This window comes from Furipterus horrens, unplaced genomic scaffold, assembly GCF_987537825.1.
Source record: "Furipterus horrens unplaced genomic scaffold, mFurHor1.1.pri manual_scaffold_9, whole genome shotgun sequence".
Taxonomy (NCBI): domain Eukaryota; kingdom Metazoa; phylum Chordata; class Mammalia; order Chiroptera; family Furipteridae; genus Furipterus; species Furipterus horrens.
Window position 1 is genome coordinate 71,309,847 of NW_028327179.1, and position 19,284 is coordinate 71,329,130.

The 19,284-nt window shown below is 40.0% G+C and overlaps 1 protein-coding gene across 1 annotated transcript in view; it reads left to right on the top strand.

Moving 5' to 3' along the window:
* Positions 1–209: 209 nt before the first annotated feature.
* CAPZA2 (capping actin protein of muscle Z-line subunit alpha 2) overlaps positions 210–19,284 on the top strand; it is a 58,507-nt gene continuing 39,432 nt past the window's right edge. Inside the window, exon 1 of the mRNA XM_090287401.1 lies at positions 210–365. Coding sequence (XP_090143527.1) covers positions 327–365 — 39 coding nt within the window. The 5' untranslated portion in view covers positions 210–326. The remainder of the gene's footprint in view (positions 366–19,284) is intronic.

Below are 19,284 nucleotides of genomic sequence, written 5' to 3' on the forward strand. Positions count from 1 at the left end.
AATCAAGGGCGCAGAATGTACTTGTCGCAGACTGGATTCATATGGTCAAGAGTGAGGAAAGACTCCCACACTTGGGATGATGACAAGCCTACAGCAGGCAGCGGCGGGCAACTCCTCCCTCTCTCCCGCCTCCGCGCACGCGCACAGCCGCGCTCGGCCCCTCGGGAGGGGCTCCGGGGGCGCGTGCGCGGCGGCCTGGGCTGCTGGCTCCTCCCTTGGCGGGGGCGCGCCGCACGCAGGGCCGTCTGAGAGAGGGAAGTCAGGTGGCCGCTGCTGCTGCCGCCGTTGCCGCCGCCGTTAACGCCGCGGTTTGTCGCCGAAGGAAAATGGCGGACCTGGAGGAGCAGTTGTCTGATGAGGAGAAGGTAAGAGCTGCGGGGGTGGCGAAGCCCGTCGGGCCGGGAGCCAGCAGAGCCCCGGCCTATCAGTCTGGAGCCTGGCCGCGGGGGAAGGGCATTGGTCTGTGCCCTCGGCTGCCCTTCCTCCTCTTCTTTGCGCCCAAGTTCTTGTCCCTGTCAGTCACCCGAGGCCCCGCGCGGGGGCAGGTCTCCGCTTAGCCTGTGCTCCGCTCCTTGTAGGGCGTGTGCTCGGAAAATGGGAAGCGGGAGCGGCGCGGCTAGTGTGGGCACTGAGGGCGGCGAGGGCGGCGGCGGCGGCGTGGGGGACCCTGCCCGTCTATGTGGGCCGCGGGCCCGCGCCTGGTGGGGACTGCAGTGCAGTCTGGGTCCCGGCCTGCGAGAGGCCCCGGGGCAGTGCCCATCCGGACGGCCTGGTCGGAGTGTAGCCGGGGTCAGGGCTAAGGGGAAAACCCGCTTAGGAAGCAGACCTTCACTTCTCCCTTCGAATTCCTCCTTCCAAAAGCAAAATGCTCCCTTTCCTTGTCCTCGAGGCTTTTATTCCTTCTTTCTCGTTTTCTTTTTCCGTCTTTAGCTCTACGTTTTGTAGCTCCCGTATTTAACGGGAGTTGCTCACAAAAAAATCTCTACTAGCAGCAGTTTCCTGCCCAGGTAGGCAGCAATCCCCTGGGAGCTGTTTAGGTGGCGCCCCATCGTCCGGACAGGAATTTTTCCGAAGGAGGGAGATTGTGCAACTCCTTTTACTGTATCTTAAATACTGTGACAGCACTGAAACCAGATGAACGACTTTTCTCAGGCATTTAAATGGAAATCTGATCATTGAACTAGTTCTCTCATTTGCTGTTTCCGTTGGCTACTGTAAGGCCCCATTCCCGTGTCTGGGGAACCCTACAAATTTTGAGTTGTTTCCTGGAAAGGACTTTGATGTTTCTCAGACTCCCAAGTAACTGACATAGCGTATGCACCGGGTGGTTGCAGGTTTCAAAGTGTCCACTCTTAATTTAACACTATTTTTTTGAGTTGCAAAGCAGTACAGTCGTGTAGGAATTAGGAAACAAACTTATCACGGTGTTTTAAGAAGGCCTAGTGTAATTATGCCTAAGGATCCTTTCAGTTGGAACTCTCTACTCCGTGTTTATTTGTTTTATTTTTAATCCTCACCCGAGGATATGTTTATTGATTTTAGAGAGAGAGGAAGGGAGAGAAAGAAAGAAGCATTGATGTGAGAGAGAACATGAGAGAGAAACATCCATCTGTTGCCTCCCCTTGGCCCCTGACCAGGGATCAACGACAACCTTTTGGTGCAGGGTACATGCTCCAACCAACCGAGCCACCTGGCCAGGGCTGTTGCAAGTGTTTTTATATCCTGTGTTCTTGCCCCAAAATGTAATGTTCCATTTTACTTCCTCTTGTAATTGTGCAGATCAGCCTCATCTTCAGTTTTGAAAATATTTTTCTTTGTGCTTTCTGGTGAAGGTGATAATCAACAAAATAGGGATAGCAACAAGATTCTCCAGAACCCAGAACCTGGTAGGCAGGTAGATCCCTTTACACAAAAAGTTGCTGTGCAGTATTCACATGTAAATATTGGTAAATAACTATAAGCTGGTAACTAAAAATGTATGCTGGTATACACATGTTTAATATTAAGTAGTGCTAAAAAGTTTCTTAAGTGGTGACTACTAAGTAGGACATTTGGCTAGAAATCTAGCTTAGGAGAGTACTCAGTGGGGGAATTAATGTAGACCTGCATGTGTTGTAACTTATTGTAAGTTTGAGATATGTTTTATTATTACCATTTCACAGATAACTAAAATAAAGTTTCAGTAGCTTTAAGTAATTCACCCAAGGACACCTAAGAAGGAAGTGACAAAGGTGGTATTTAATCCTGAGTTTGTCTGATTCCAAAGTTGATGTTCTTGTGACACTACAGTTCCTTAAGCATTTGTTGATAATAAGACCCTCTTCTGGGTTTATATCTCTTTGTTTTTAATTTGTTGACAGCTTATTTTGAAAAAGGACAAAAGGTGGTTATTTTTGTTTTTAATAAAAATTGTAAATACTATAAATAGCGCTGGGTTCTAAATCAAATTCGTGTTTTGATCATTTTAGAACAAAGTATATTTAACACACTTAACAGTTATATACTACTGGTATTGTTTCACATATGTTTATGGTAGAAAACATTTTAGTACTGGTATAGTTTCACATGTGTTTATGGTAGAAAACATTTTAGAAATGAATGTAGAATTAAATCTTTGCTTTTTTAAGTCATGTAAAATTGTTCTTTGGCCACACAGGGTTAATAAGAAATGAGTTATCTGAAGAAGCACAGTGATGTTCTTTTTAAATTTTTTTCTTTAAAATCCACACCCAAAGACATTTTTTCATTGCTTTTGAGAGAGAAAGACAGAGAGAGACAGGCAGGCATGGGACAACGCTCCACCCAACTGAGCTACACTGGCAGAGCAGCACAGTGATTTTCTCTAAAGCTGTTCATTTGCAGTAGTGTGTTTAAGACTTTTTTTACATAAAGAAACTAAGCAAAAAATAGTTATGCTGTACTGTACTGTAAAGCATTTTTGTGAATTTGAAATTATATGAAATTGTGGCTCAAATGAGAAGAACCATTTCGAAACTCCTCTCCAGGTGAGAAATTTAATAAGTCACTCCAAGCTCCAGAAGAAAGACAGTTATTGCTTGAAAGGGATCTTTTTTTCTTTCTGTAAGCCCTCCCTTCTTTCCCTAGTGATTAGAATTATCCACTCCCATAGCTTCAACTTTTATATCTTTGTTGATGTGTCTCAAGTGCATAACTGGGCCCTAACTTCTCTCCTGAGCAGTGGTCACACATTTTTATCTGCTGATCCTGTTCTCAGGAGATGGTTAATGAGATACGTTTAAATGGAACCTGCCAAAAGCTAAATTCGTAAACTCCCCTCTCCTTTTCCTCTACACCAATGGGGGCAGAGATCTGTCGCCTCCTGCTCTTTCTTTTTTTTTTTTTTTAGGAGTGTTTGTAGGCTAAGGAATGATTGAGGGGAGAGAAAGAAATAGAAAATGTAAGACAAATAATAGCTTATGTAACTTTTTCAGTTAATGATCACTTTGGATTTGTGGGTTTCTTAGAATATTTAAAAAATGATAAAAACATATTTAAAGAAAAATTGATGTTGAATTTAGTAGATGACCTAGTTTAAAATGGGCTTTGTTTTTAATTACCTTTCAAAATTATAAGTATAAAGAAAAAAATTACGGAAAACTTTCTCAAACAGATTACCACTCTTAAGTAGATTCAAAATAAATTGGTCTGTAACACAGACACACAGTAGTGCTCATTGATCATAAATATGATAGAGCTTTAAAAAGTGGTTTTTATTGTATGTAACTCAAAGGCATAGGCAATTTTTAGAGAGTTATAGGGAAACAATACCAAATAATTAATATTGAAGTGGGAAAATGCTTAATAGCTCTCTACATCTTTACTACCTTTTTTAGTATTATATTCTTTGAGAATCAGGTGAACCCTAAGGCACTTCAGAAAAACCAAACACCTCAAATTATGCATCTACATACAGTCTCTTGCAGGGCAGTGGGTATAATATCTGGCCACCCATCAGAATCACCTTGGGTGGGGGGAGCAGTTTAAAATACAGATTTCTAGGTCTTAATTCTCTGAAGATTGATTCAGTAGGTCAGGGATGGGACACATGAATCTGTTTGGGGTGTTTTGTCTTATTTTTAAAGCTTTCCAGTGATTTTAGCAGACATCTGGATTTGGGAAATCTTTACCTTAATGTCTTCTGCCTTGATCAAGGAGGAGATAACTATGTGGGATAATGTCCAACATGTGGAAATTAGAGGGGTTGTTGACAGGGTTGTGGTTAAATTTGAATTTAAGATGAATTACAGATAATTTTTAGTTTATTTCCTATGCAGTATACTTTTGCGTGACTGTAGAGTGCAGGACTGTTCGGTTCCAGATAGCTATTTTTATGTGGTGTGTATGTCTGCTTTTTATAACTTCCATCTCCTCTCTTTTTCAGTTGCTCAGGGCTTTTTAAAATGGTTACATTTTTGTCAGCTTACTATAGTTAATAGCTGCGTTGGTGAGGGCTCCATTTCCTGCTAAAGAATGAAAGTTTTTTTCAGACAGTCTTAAAATCTAGAACTAAAATTTTACCTTAGTGTTTGTAAAAATCTTGCCAATTTACAGTGTCCAGCGAAAGCATCAGGAAAATCTGGAGAATACGTAGGCACAGGTAGTTGAAGTAACATTAATTTTGCTAATAATTTCTATAAATTTTTGGCAACAGTTAATTGACAACCTACAGTAAACTCTCCCACCCTGTTGTTTCTTCATGTTCTAGCTAGCAATCATAAAGTTTGAAGTAGCACTGCCAGAGGCTCACCTCTTCCAGTGAGAAATATATTTTAAAAAGGCAGGATAGGCTTTTCATTACTTCTACCCATGGCATTTCACCATGAAGCTTGGTTTTACTGAGAAAGGTGCATTCTGTAGCACTTATGCAAAGAGTGATAGAATCAAGGACTGAAAGGCAGAGAGCTACATGTGGAGTTTATATATAACCGGCCTTCCTTCCCTTTGTTTTCCTTCGCTGAGAAGTTTTTTAGTCTTACAGAGCAGTGTAGGTTTAAGGTAAGATTGTAGATTTTCAAAAACTTGATGTGTTGTACTAACTAGTTTTTCTGGGGCATGACAATTCCAATACATTGTTGATATTTGTCTGGATCATCAATGCATGCCTAATGACACCAAGAATGTTGATCACAGCTTCTTATATCAAATATGCCTTATCTTCCATTTATATCTGTTACAACACTGAAAGAACCAAGGAGTTGGAACGGCTTAAGAAAAGTAAGACTCACTGCTTCACAGGATTTAGCCCCAAGTAGTTTTCTTTCAGGGTATTGTGACTAATATCTTCCCATCAATGAGATAAAAGTTTAGCATCTTCAGATGTTAGTTCAACATGTATTCAAATGCCACACAACCTGTCAGTATTATTTGCTCATTATCTGGAGACACTGATTTTGTGTGTAAGCTCAGGGTGCAGTCATGGTCTGTGTAATATGAGGGGCATCCTGTCTCTTGTTGACAGCACACGAGGAACAAATTTGTGGCAGGCAGCATCCCAGCATTAGCATAAGAGTTTTTTCACTGTCTGCAATCTGACGCACCTCTGATCCTAAGTGATCATCTCCTGACATTTGCAAAAAAGAAAGTAGTGCTTGGAAGAAGGCAGGAGATAATTTCCCTTGAGGTTTATCAAAATGAACTGGATGGACAAGATGACGTTCTTTCCTCTTTTTCCTACAGAAAAGATTTGGGGGATTCTCTTAAAGAATAGAGGAATCAGCCCTGGACAAGTGGTTCAGTTGGTTGGAGCGGTGTCCCATACACCAAAAGGCTGCAAGTTTGATCCTTGGTCAGGACACACACCTGAGGTTGCAGGTTCAATCCCCAGTCAAGAGGCATCCAATCAATGTTTCTCTCTCACCCTCTTCCTCTCTCTAAAATCAATATATCCTTAAGTGAGGATTTAAAAAAAAAAATAGTGGAATCAACTTCATCTGCTATTGAAAGATAAATGTTCTTATTTTTCCCTTGTCTGAAAATTTAAAAATTTACAACTGAATTTTGTCCACATTCTTCAGGCATTTGTGGGGATTCTGATCCAAAGAAGGTTGAATAGAATCACAAACTACCAGGACAATGCAGAGTCATTTTTGAGGAACTCCATCACTTTCAGGTCTTCTAATTTGCTTCATCAAAGACTATTCCTCACTTCTTAGCAAACTAATTTTATGTTCTAATTTCTGAACTGGCAAGGAGTTCTCCTGGCCAAGGAGTAGAGAAGAGTGGAGAAGGTTACCTAAAGTTATAGAATTCATCTTCCATTCCACTGACCCCATCACAAGATTTTCCTGTTATATGCTCAGTCACTGGGTAGAGTTGCCAGTAGCTCTGGAGGTTTTGCACTGTTTATCTACATAATCTCATAATTCAAAATCCTCATCATTTTCATCTGAAAAGGTTATTGATGTAGCTTGTACTTATTCTCAAATAATTCACATACTGTACTATGAATTTTAGAGCTTTCTTTTCAAGAAGTTTGCTTAGCTTCTAAATTTCAGGATTTGATTTGTAATTATTTTTATTGTTGTTCTTATAAAGGAACTTTGTTTTTTACAGCCTTTGCAGGTAGGCTCAGATTCTTCCCTTTTAAAATTATAATTATCAGCCTTTCCCATCCTCCCTTCAAATCCATTGGAGGATAGGAAACTCGATAACCACACTTGTAAAATTCTACCTGAAATAAAAATAACGAAGATCTGTGAAGATTCTTTCCCATATATTTATTTATTTATTTGCTTGCTTGCTTAACTGAATTCATTGCTTCTAGTTCCCAATTACATATCTTAAATTCAAGCTTCCCCTATAAGTTAGGTTTTTTATTTGCCTCCTCTTCACTTTGTTGTTAAGAAAGGGGTTCCTGCCATATGGTTATAGGGAGGGCTGAATACACAACAGCTAACACTGGATAGATGAGATAAACAGCAGTTTATTAATCACATATGCTCGATAGCCCAGGACAGGGGGACACAACATGTATTGCAGGGCCACTTGGGGTTTGCACTCAGGAACAGTGAACAAGCAGAGGCCATTGGGGAGGCAAGCTTCGTAGCATCAAGAGGCTGGAGTGATCCCTGGTTCCTGCGGAAGAATGTGATTGACTTATTTTAATAATCCTGAAGGCTGCTACTTAGGAATAAGCAGGAAGCGTGCCTTTTTTTTGTGATAAAGAGGCTCTTTGGCTAGGGGCACCTTATCTGCAGGAGCAGAATAAGGAGGGGAACTTGATGTTAGGCCATTCAAGGCTCTCCCAGTTTTCCCCAGATGTCAGTGCACGCATAATATTGGCTCTTATTTTTAGGCTTTTATGCCACAGGTCTCAAAAGTATTAATCATTTCTAAATAAAATGTTTGCTAATGATTGTCGTACTAAATAATATGTCAAGTTTTTAATAGCATAATTTGATCTTAGAGTTTTTCTTTCTGTATGAACCTTTCTTCTGTCAATTTGCAAAGTTAAAGGTATTTTTTCCTACTGTGTACAATTTCACCACAAATAAAGATGGCCAAATCATATATATGCAATATAATATGGAGGCCTGAAAGACAAGAGTTCTTGTTGGAGATACTAAATGAGTGGTGAGGCTTTAGTACTGTGTATACATGGGATAAAAAAAAGAGTGGGTAGTTGTAGGAGCTAGTAAGTGGCAAAGAGAGTAAAAAGGTAATAGCTATTATCTGAGTGCTTACTCTGTGCCAAGCATTTACTGCAAGTGAGGAAACTGAATTCGCTAGTGGTAATACAGGTAGTGGGCAGTGTGGAACTGTAGTCTAAATCCATAACCCATAGTCTTAAGAGTTTATGTTGTTAACAATTACATTTTTACAGCTTTCAGATATGGACAATCCTTATATGTCATGCTAAGGGCTCTGGACTTCATCTTGTTGGCCCTGGGAGACAATTAGGTGATTTTAAGCAGGGGGAGAAAAAGACTTTATATTGAAAAACGTCAGTCTAGTGACAAGATGAAAAGTGAATTTTAATCCTCACCCGAGGGTATGTTTTATTGATTTTAGTGGGGGAAGGAGGGAGGAAGGGAGAGCAGGGGAGAGAGAGAGACAGACAGACAGAAACATCCATCAGTTGCCTCCTGTACATGGCCTGACTGGGGATCAAACCCACAACCTAGGATTGTGCCCTGACTGGGCATTGAACCTGAAACCTTTGCTATACCAGATGATGCTTCAAACAGCTAAATGAATTTTAGAGAAAGGTGTGACTACAGGCAGGCCTATTGTCACAACCTAGGAACAAAGTCACTGGGTCTGAACAGAATGGAACCAAAGAAAAGGAAATTGGATTTGTGGGAGAGGCAGAGACAGACACTCATTGTTCATGTGACAGACCTGGTGAGGGGGGGTGTGTGTGGAATGATTTCTAGGTGGTGCCAATAATTTTATCAAGGACAGAAGAGAGTGGATTTGAGAACAGTCTCAGGTATCTTTGAAGCATTGTAATGGAGATTTCTAACACATAAGTTATAGTGAGAAAAATGGATCCTGATCTTGAGAGAGGATGTGATATGAGGTGTATAGATTGAGAGCTATTGTTGCGGTAGATGAGTTTACTCAAGCATTTCTTTTCCCATTCTATCTTCTGAATTATAGAACAGTTATGTTGTATTGGAAAGCAGCTCTGTGAAAAGCCTTAGACTTTATTCAAACCCCCTTTCTGGGTCTCTTTTCTCTTTCAGAGAATAGTTGAAGATAATATTTTATCTAGCAGAGGCAAGGGTTTTAGAAAGTTAAAATATGATATATTTCATCTCCCTTAGTTTGCCTATTAAAAACAGATTTATAGAAGTTAAAAAAATTAAAACTTTGATGCAGATTATTTGTCTTGATTAGTTAAAAACCCAGATTTTAACTGCACATTGCCGCTATGCAGCTAGGAATTTAGCTTTTTCTCCTGTGTACTGTTATCACTAGTTTTTGAGATGGACAGAGTGAAGTAGAGTGGGAAGGGATGATTTCCAAGTGAGGAGATAGGTTGGTGTGTGGGAAGTGAATGCACTACAACAACCAAATGGGTGGGCATAAGCCACCTTGTACCACTCACTGTAGGGCACACACACAAAAAAGACATGTAATGCGAAAATGTTTCAGAGCTGTTTTATAAGAATATTGGAACTCTACTAATGCAAGTATACTTATTACTACTATTATTATTAACCCAAGTTCAAATAGCTAATGAATAGTGGAGATGAAAATCCAGCCCAATCTGTCTGGCTCCAGAGGTCATGCTTTATATTAGCATAAGTTTTTTGTGATTTTGAATATGTTATTTGAAAATCAACAGCCTACATATAAAATTGCATTAGCAATAACTCTTAGAATACTCATTTCACTGAAATACTACATCTCTGATTATTCTAAACAAATGAGAGTTTATTCTCATAGATTTATTCAACTCATAATAACTATCTACTAAGTGAGGATTGTAGGTCAGAGACAACAGGGATTCTGCCTTGCAGAGAGATTGAATATTTATTTACTCAATGATACTTAAGCACCTTCTATTTACTAGGCATGATTGATTCTAAGCACTCAAATATGGCAGTATATGGGCAAAAATCTCTTCCTCTCTGATTTCTTTTTCTTTTCCTTCTGATTTCTTTTTCTTCCTAGTCCCAGACATTGAGAATTTTGGAAGCAGAGGGGATGGAAATTTAGCCAATTTTTAAAAAGTTAATTTGATAGGAGATTTTAATATAATTTTCTGAAAACAAATTTTAACATTTGCCTAAGAGACTCTGGGTCCCTCGGAGTGGATGAAGAAACTACTCAGACACTCTCCATTTGAGGTCGGTCGTCAAAGTCTTTCAAACCATGCCTGCCTGTCTCCCACATACGACTATAACATATTTACAAGAATTTTGTATTGTTACTCTTTCAGCAGTTATTTTAATAAGGAAAACTAATAAAATAGCATTTTCACCTCAAATTTTGTATCATTAAGTTCAGTGATTTAGAGCTGAAGTGTAGGGATTTTTTACTTATACAGTATATTGCTTACTTGGTCTACAGTCTTCCATAGAACATCGTACTTCAGTGATCAGCTAAATCTTCCCTGTAAACAGAAACTAGTTGATGAAAACTAAGAGTTCGAATTGTAGAAATTTTATTGCTGTGAGATATCTTAGGAAGGTGACTTATGGAATGGTCAACTTCAGTTTATTCAGTGTGAGCACTGAAATTTCTTTCTTATAAATTGTACACTGATAAAGGTAATGGTGATTAGAGTAAAAACATTATCTGACCAGAGTCCGCAACTTAAGCAACAAAATGTCCCAATGTTTTTTAAGGAGACTGAAGCAAATGCTTTACAAATACAGATTTATGGCAACATACTGCTTTCTATGATTCAGAATGAAAGTCTGACCCCTTAATTTTTGTTTCTTTAAGCTTTTACCTTTAATTTTTTTACTGTATTTTTCATTAGAAAAACAAAAGGTTGGATAAATGCATTTTGCGAATTTTCAGCAATAAAAATTAATGTTAAAAGGTTTGTGGTAAATTAATTAGAAAATAAAGCTAATATTTGATTCCTTAATTATCATGGTTACCAAGTTTTTAAATTAATAAACATTTATAAAGAATAACAAATAATATATGCTATCATATATATGAGAGAATTGCTTAGCATTTTTTAAGTTAAGACATAATTTACCTACTATAAGTATACAAGTCTTAAATGTTTAGTTCAATGGATTTTCACAATTATATAAATCTATGCAACCATCATTTACTCAAAATAAAATAAAAGAACATTTTCTATCACCTTAAAAAGTTCCCTCCTGCCTTTTTCTGATCAATCCCCACACCCTTTTCCCAACCATATTCTTTATCACCATAGATTAGTTTTCCCTGGTTTGTGATGTCATATAAATGGAGTCATACAGTATATATTTTTTGTGTCTGGCTCCTTTCCATTTAGTATGTTTTTTGTATTTTGTTTTTTATTGATTTTTTAGAGAGAGAGAGAGAACCTTTGATTTGTTGTTCTACTTATTTATGCTTTCATTGGTTGATTATTGTCTGTGCCCTGACCCCAGGTATTGATCTGCAGCCTTGGTTTATCGGCATGATGCTCTAACCAATTGAGCTACCCAACCAGGACCTCAGCATGTTTCTGAGATTCATTCATGGCATTGCTTGTATCAGTACCTCAGTTTACTGAGCCATTTTTTCCTTGATGTACATCTGGGGCTAACATGAATAAGGCTGGTATGAAATCTTGTGCAATCTTTTTGTGGATATGCATTCATATCTCTTATGTAATACCTAGTTATAAAATTGCTGGGCCATAAGAGAACTTTGGAAGTAAACAATTTTGTTTTTGTCAAGTGAAAATTTGTGTTAAACAGATAACAAACCCTCCTGAAACACAAATTGTGTAGTTCTTTAATGATAACTTAAAGTGAAGTTAAATATGTTTAGCTATAGAAGAAGCATCAAAAAAATCACCCATTCACTTTGTTTTTATAAAGTCTAAACTAGAACAGTTTGGTTTTGGGTCTTGAAAATCATGAGTTGGTTCAAATAGTAGTAAACAAACAAAAGGTAGAGGTGATCATATCTTAATTAGAATTCAGATAATTAGAATCCTCTGTTTAACCCAAAATTGCTTAACTTGATTTTAAAGAGACAATGGCTCATGGTGAACTGTAACAGTGCCTAAATAACTGTACTAGAATATTTTGCATACAAAAATGAATTATTCATTACTTCTAGAGATAACCAAAGGAAGTCTAAACAAATTGTTCATGAGAAGAAATGGAATATTAATTTAATGTAACATCGCTTAATATTGATATTTCCTTAGTGTTAGCCAGTACCTCTGTAATAACTAGATAGTTATCTCTTCTTGCTGTTTACTGCTGTTATTGAATATTCAAAAGTTCCTTAAGCGAGTTACGTTCTTGCAATTACTACTTGAATGATCACTGCTAAATTCATTAGACATTTTTTCAGTAGCATTTTTGGAACTTATTAAAATTGTGACATGTGTTTAGTATATCTCTGACTTTATATAACTTGTGGTATCTGCTCTTTTACAAGCACAACATAATGGAACATACTTTTTATGTTATGTTTCTCTTCTCTATATGTTACACAAAATAATGTTTGGATCCAAGAGAAAGAAAAGAAGTATAGCTCTTTTAGCTTTTAGCCCAGGTTAATACATTAAGCTCTCCATTATAGGTTAACTTTTCAAAACTATACTTCTTGGTGCAATTGTTATGAGGTACACCTGTCAGCTGCAGGTGACCAACATAGGTAAGAGCTAATCTCCCATCTAGCCACATCTTCCCAACAAAACCAAGGCACCCCCCCCACCCCTAATCTAGAATCGCAGTTCAGAAATTCAATAAAAGTAATAACTTTGTTACAGATGGGGAAAGAGAGCCTCGAGTTAAGAGGCTCTCTCCTCTGTCACAGTTCTTGTCTTGCCAACAAGACACGAATTCAGTGAGAGACAAACATGTATAGTGGAAATGAGATAGGCGTCCTTAAAGTTGTTAGTAAGTTTGTTCTATACACTTGAGCCAAGGCTACAGTACTTAGCTAATCTAAGCATGCCAAATATTGGGGTTCAGCGGTTATATACCTCAGGCTGCTTTTATGGTCCTCCTCATTTTCCCCTTGGGAATAATGTACAGCTGCAAAGACTTTCTTTCTTAGTTAGCAAAGGCTCTTTGTCTTAGTGAAATTGTTACAGAGGCCCTCTTTCCCAGCATAGGCCCCCTCTTTCTCCTATGCAATTCCACACCCAGCAGTCTTAGTAAGATTGTTACAGAAGCCTCTTTTCTCAGCACAGTCTCAGGGATTCTCCCCTCATCCTGTGTTGTTTTGCTTGTCGTGCTTGGGACACCTGGCAGTCCTACCGCCAAGCTCAGGACTCCTGAGTTAATTGGTGAGACATGTTTTCCTTTTACTTCTAGCCTCCTGTATTAAGTTCTTTGTTAGATATAACAGCAAGAGCCCTGCCTTTTCTTCCCCTCTGGCCACTCACTCCTAGCTGCTGCCTAACAGCTCTTTCTTGAATCAGATTTCAATTTAGAAAGACTTGATTTCAAGTATCATATGGAGGAAGATGGTGGTTAATGAAGAAGATTCAGCAGTGGACCTAGGAATGTATCCGATAATTCACTGGGCTCTTCGGGGGGTGGGGGGCTGAATACTGTAATATTCCCAACAGTAAACAATATAATTCCATGTGTATTAGAAAATGTGTTTTGTTGTTTTCAGAAATTCATTCTCTTGGGACCTCTCATATAATCTTTTTTTCTTTCTTGGGTTTAGAAGTGAGATAGAGGAAATAATTTTTGAAATTAAAATGTCAGCTAGGAAGAATGGATGCTGGGGAATGTTGAGTCTGTAGCAGATGATTGAACTTTTTTTCAGGAAGCCTTTGCTGTGCCAGCCCCAGGCTAGACTGTGTAGCTCACAGTTCTGGCACTGGGAAAATAAAGCCTCATAGTTTCTGATTGGGGTTGGGGCAGCAGAAGAAACTGCCGGTCTAAGTTCATTTAGAAGGCCCCCAGGGTCCTAGAACGTACGCAAACCGACCTACTCTGGGAATCATCACCAAGGCAACATCTAGAGGGGTGCAGTCACGTACGGGAAGTGAATGAAGTGACTAGAAAGGGGGCAAGCAGTATTGTTCCCTTCTGACCCCTCCCCAACATCGTCGTCGTCGGCAGCCGTCCGTTTCGAGAGACGATGGTGTAGCTTCTTAAGAGTCTATCTGCACCGCCGAGAATGGCTGTGCAGTCCGACTTGGGAGTGACACGGTATCCGTCTCCTCCCGTGTTGAATCGACATCTTGCGATGACGCTGGAGTGTCCTCTCCAGTGAAGCTGAAGCTACAGAGCCTGGGCAGGGTGATATGGAGGGTCTGCTGTTGCCCATGCAGCAGACCCTCCCTCTCTTGGCAGCTGAACGGTCCAAGGGAAAGACGGAGTCAATACAGCTTGGCTTCAGGTGCGCCGCAGGAGTTGCCGGTGTTGACTACAACGTCGAACCGCCTTAGGGACTCCGGCTCCGGATTTTCTGTCGGGGTTTACTCCCTTAGCCTTTCCCCTGAAGAGGTATGCCGCAAGGCAGCGGAGGTTTTTTGGAGTCAGAGTTTTCCTTCTCCCCAACATACAGCAACACAAAAGTAGTGAAAGGGGTTGCCCCACACTGACGAATACCTAAGACTCCACCCCTAACAATGTAACAGGTGTGACAGCTCTAGCTAATACACAGAGGCAAAAACAGGAAAGCTCTCAGGTTGAGACAGAGAAGTATGGCCCAAAGGAGGAGCAGATCGAGGTTCCAGAGGGATAACTAAGCAAGAAGGACATAGACAACCTAACAGATGCAGAGTTCAAAACACTGGTGACAATGATGCTCAGAGAAATGATTGAGTACGGCAAATGCATAAGGGAAGAAATAAAAGCTACACGAAAAATTCACATGGAACTAATAGTGAAGGGAAAGAAACCAAGGTTCAAATCAATGTATTGTAACATAAGGAAGAAATAAACAGTCAACGAGTACAGAGTGAAGAAACAAGAATTGAATAAAACAGGTAGAGGCTTCGGAACCTCTGGGACAACTTCAAACGTACCAACATCCGAATCGGGTGCCAGGGGAGGAAGAGGAAGAGCAAGAAATTGAAAACTTATTTGAAAAAAATAATGAAAGAAAACTCTTAATTTGGCAAAGGAAATAGACATACAAGTCCAGGAAGCACAGAGTCCCAAACAAGGTGGACCCAAAGAGGACCACGCCAGGACACATCATAATTAAAATGCTAAAGGTTAAGGATAAAGAGAGAACCTTAAAAGCAGCAAGAGAAAAGAAGAGAGTTACCTACAAAGGAGTTCCCGTAAGACTATTAGCTGATTTCTCAAAAGAAACTTTGCAGGCAAGAAGGGGCTGGCAAGAAATGATGAAAAGCAAGGACCACCTACCAAGATTACTGTTTCCAGCAAAGCTATCACTTAGAATGAAAAGACAGATAAAGTGCTTCCCAAACAGGGTAAAGCTAAAGGAGCTCATTATCACCAAGCCTTTATTATCTGAAATGTTAAAGGGACTTATTTAAGAAAAAGAAGATCAAAACTTTGCACAGTAAAATGACAACAAACTCACAACTATCAACAAATGAATCTAAAAAACAAAAACAAACTAAGCAAACAATTAGAACAGGAACAGAACCATAGATATGGAGATCATATGGAGGGTTATCAGCTGGGAGGGAGAAGGAGGAGAATGGGAAACATAACTGGTAGGCACAAAAAAAGAAAGGGGAATGTTAAGAGTAAGTAGTAAAGGAAATGGAGAAACTGAAGAATTTATATGCATGACCCATGAACTAAGGGGAAGGGTAATATAAGGGAAAGGAGAAAAAATTGGGACAACTGCAATAGCATAATCAATAAAATATACTTTTTAAAAAATTGTTTCACTTAGTAATATTTTAACAAAAAAAGTTTATATTGTGGCAGTTGTTTGGGGGCTACATTGCTACATTCTACCTTGTTCAGTTTTGGCTGGCTGAATTTTACTCATTCTACCAAAACTTTTATATCTGAAAAGCAGCATAATTGTAAATAAAAGTGTAGATTCAGGAATCAGACTGACAGTTATATAAGTTCTGCTTCAGACACTTCATCTAAAAATGTGCAGATATAATAGTAACTACCTCATAGGGTTGTTGTGAAGAATAAATGACATAATCTGTGTAAAGGGCTTGGTAAGCACTAATTAGAGCATCCTAATTTTGTTATTATCTTCATCATTGTTACTGCTCAGTGCTATCCAACAACACAGATTTGCTTCAAACTCTTCAGTATTCCAGACTATAAAGGCTTTTCATTTTTTTTAATTGACATTTTCTAACCCTTTTAAGGCCTTGTCACATACGTGGCCTCTTAACTGGGAACATATTCATTCTAGGCATATGTACTTTTTCATCTGTGTCTTCTGAAAACTTAGATGCATGTACACACACACAACATATATGAGGTCTGTCCAGAAAATAGCTGTCAGCTGCCCTGTTGTATTTTCCTGAATCTCTATGGTTTGAAATCTCTTTCCTTTCAAAGGTGATTTTAGTTTTGGTTAAAGCCAGAAGTCACAGGGCACCAAATCTGGGCTGTAGGAGGGCTGAGTCACCTGGTGATTTGATGTGTCACAAAAAACTGCATGAGTGGGCACAGTGTCCTGATGAAGCTGCCCATCACCAGTTGCCCATAGCTGCAGCCTTCTGAATCGTCGGAATAGTTTCCATAGAGGAATGTTCAAGCTTAATGCAAAATTTGATGCAGATTTGTTCCTCTACTTGTTCAGTCATTTTGAATGTGACAGCCACACAGTACACACGCTCAGTCAGTGGCTTATACTTGCCCCCACTGACTAGTAGAGTGAAGTCATCATTGTTCATGCATGCGAATTATAGTCCACTCTCTTGGGCTGCCAGGTTACAGTGACATCTGGCAAACCATTCCCATTATATGAACAATGGCTGGACTTTTTCCAGACAGACCTCATGTGTATAAGCATAAATATTTTCTGTTCTTTCCATTATTTTTAGTTTCCACAACAACTTAAGTCACAATGCTATTAAAGTGGGAAATAAGAAAATAACCCAAAATTTCATTTTTGCAAGTATGGTCCCTAATTCAGTGAATCCTTGAATGTGTATTAAAAGGTCACCTGGAAAGCTTGTTTAAATAGTATTTCCTGGGCCTCACTTCCTGAGTAATTGAGTTGGTCAGGGTGAGACTCATGAATGTACATTTCAAACACAATCACTGGTGCTGCTTGCTGCTGCTGCTGCTGCTGCTGCTCCTTCAGAAACACTGCCTCATCTGAGTCCAATGTAAATGTGTAGTGGTTGGAAAACTTATAAACGCTGAAGACTTCTTCACTAAACTGTATTACGGGAATGCTGTTTAATATCTCTGATATATTTTCATTAGAGATTGGTCTCTTTATCAAACATAGTCTTTATTCTCTTAAAATATGCCTGTCAGTACACTTGTTGATATTTTCTCTGTCACTTACCATTGAACTAAAATTTCCTAGTATCTAGTCAGACCTACCATTCTTCCCCCTTCCTTTCTCTATTTTTTTTAAAAGTATATTTTATTGGAGACAGATACCGTGTCACTCCCGAGTCGGACTGCACAACCATTCTCGGCGGTGCAGATAGACTCTTAAGAAGCTACACCATCGTCTCTCGAGACGGACGGCTGCCGAACGATATTTTATTGATTATGTTGTTACAGTAGTCCCAATTTCTTTTCCCTTTGCTCCTATCTTCCCAGTACCCCCCTTCCCTCCAGCAGTCCCATACCCCTTCGTTCATGTCCATGGGTCATGTATATAAGTTCTTTGGCTTCACCCTTTCCTATATTATTCTTAACTTACCCCTGTCTATTTTGTACCAACCAATTATGCTTCTTAATCACCGCACCATTTCCCCATTTCTTCCCCTTCCCTCTGCCAGCTGATAACCCTCCAGATTATCCCCAAACCTATTATTCTGTACCTATTCTAGTTTGCTTATTTGGATTTTGTTCTTATTTTTTAGATTCCATTGTTGATAGTTGTGAGTTCGTTGTCATTTAAGTGTTCATAATTTTGATCTTCTTTTTCTTAAGCAAGTCCCGTTGACATTTCATATAATAATGGCTTGGTGATGATGAACTCCTTTCGCTTTACCTTGTCTGGGAAGCACTTCATCTGCCCTTCCATTCTAAATGATAGCTTTGCAGGATAGAGTAGTCCTGGTTGCAGGTTGCCTTTTCTCACATTGAATACTGCTTGCCAGTTCCTTCCTGCCTGCAAAGTGTCCTCTGAGAAATCAGCTGATAGTTCTATAGGCACCCCCCTATAGGCAACTCTGCCTCTCTCTGGCTGCACCCAGAACTGTCTTTATCTTTCACCTTTGGCATCTCAATCATGATGCGTCCTGGTGTGGTCCCCTCTGGGTCCAGCTCGCCGGGACCCTCTGTGCTTCCCAGACCTGTATGTCAATTTCCTTCGCAAAATTTGGGGAATTTCTCTCATTTTTTTCAATTCTAGCTTCCTCATTCAGCACTGGTTGACTGTTTTTTTTTCTTCCTTATGTTCCTTCCCTTCACCATTGGTGTTTGTGTGGATTTTCCTTCATTTCACTTAGCATAGCCTTCACTTCTTCCCTTATGCATTTGCCGTACTCTAGCGTATCTGTCAAGCCTGTGACCATCTTTATCACCAGTGTTTTGAACTCTGCATCTGTTAGGTTGGCTATCTCCTCGTAGCTCAGTTCTCCCACTGGAACCTTGATCTGTTTCTCCTTTTGGGCCATACTTCTCTGTCTTCTCATTCTGACAGGATCCAGTGTTTGTTTGCCTCTGCATCCCAGGTAGAGCTGTCGCTCCTGTTATGTTGTAAGGGGGGGAAGCATTAGTGATTTGTCAGTGTAGGGCGACCTTTTTCACCATGTTGTAGCGCTGTATGTGGAGGAGGGGTCTGAGAGGGAACAATGCTGTCTGCCCAGCAGTCACCCCTTTTCTAGGCACCTCTCCCACTTCTGCACCAGACTGGCGCCCTCCTAGCTGCTGCCCTGGCCGTCGTTCCCAGAGTGGGTGGGTCTGTGGAGGTTTTAGGACTGTGGGGGCCCTTTAAACAAGGGGACTGTGCTGAGAGACCGACAGTTTCAGCCTCCACGCCAACCCCCTCTGGTCTGCACAGTCTGAAGCAATGAGGCTTGATTTTCCCCGCTGCTGGGACCAGGAGATGGGAGGCCCCGTGAGGAGCTGAGAGCACTCCCCAGGTGTGCCTGCCAACTTTTTAAAAGGTGTGACTGTGCTTTCTGCAAGCCTGTTGCTGCTGCCGCTGCCACCACCACACCTCATCTTCTTCGCCCCGGCTCCACCCCTCCTACTTGTCTGGATGAGTATTTCTTCTTTATATCTTTGTTTGCTGGACTTACATGTAGTTTGGTTTTCTGGAACTTATGGTTGTTTCTAGTTTTGAGGAGTTGTATTCCTTATTAGTTGTGGAGGGAAACACAGCGTGTCTGTCTACACCTCCATCTTGGCCAGAAGTCTCAGCTGATAATCTAATAGGCACCCCTTTGTAGGTAACTCTCTGCTTTTCTCTTGCTGCTTTTAAGATTCTCTTTATTTTAAACCTTTGGCATTTTAATTATGATGTGTCTTGGTGTGGTCCTCTTTGGGTCTAGCTTGTTTGGGGTGCTCTGTGCTTCCTGGACTTGTATGTCTA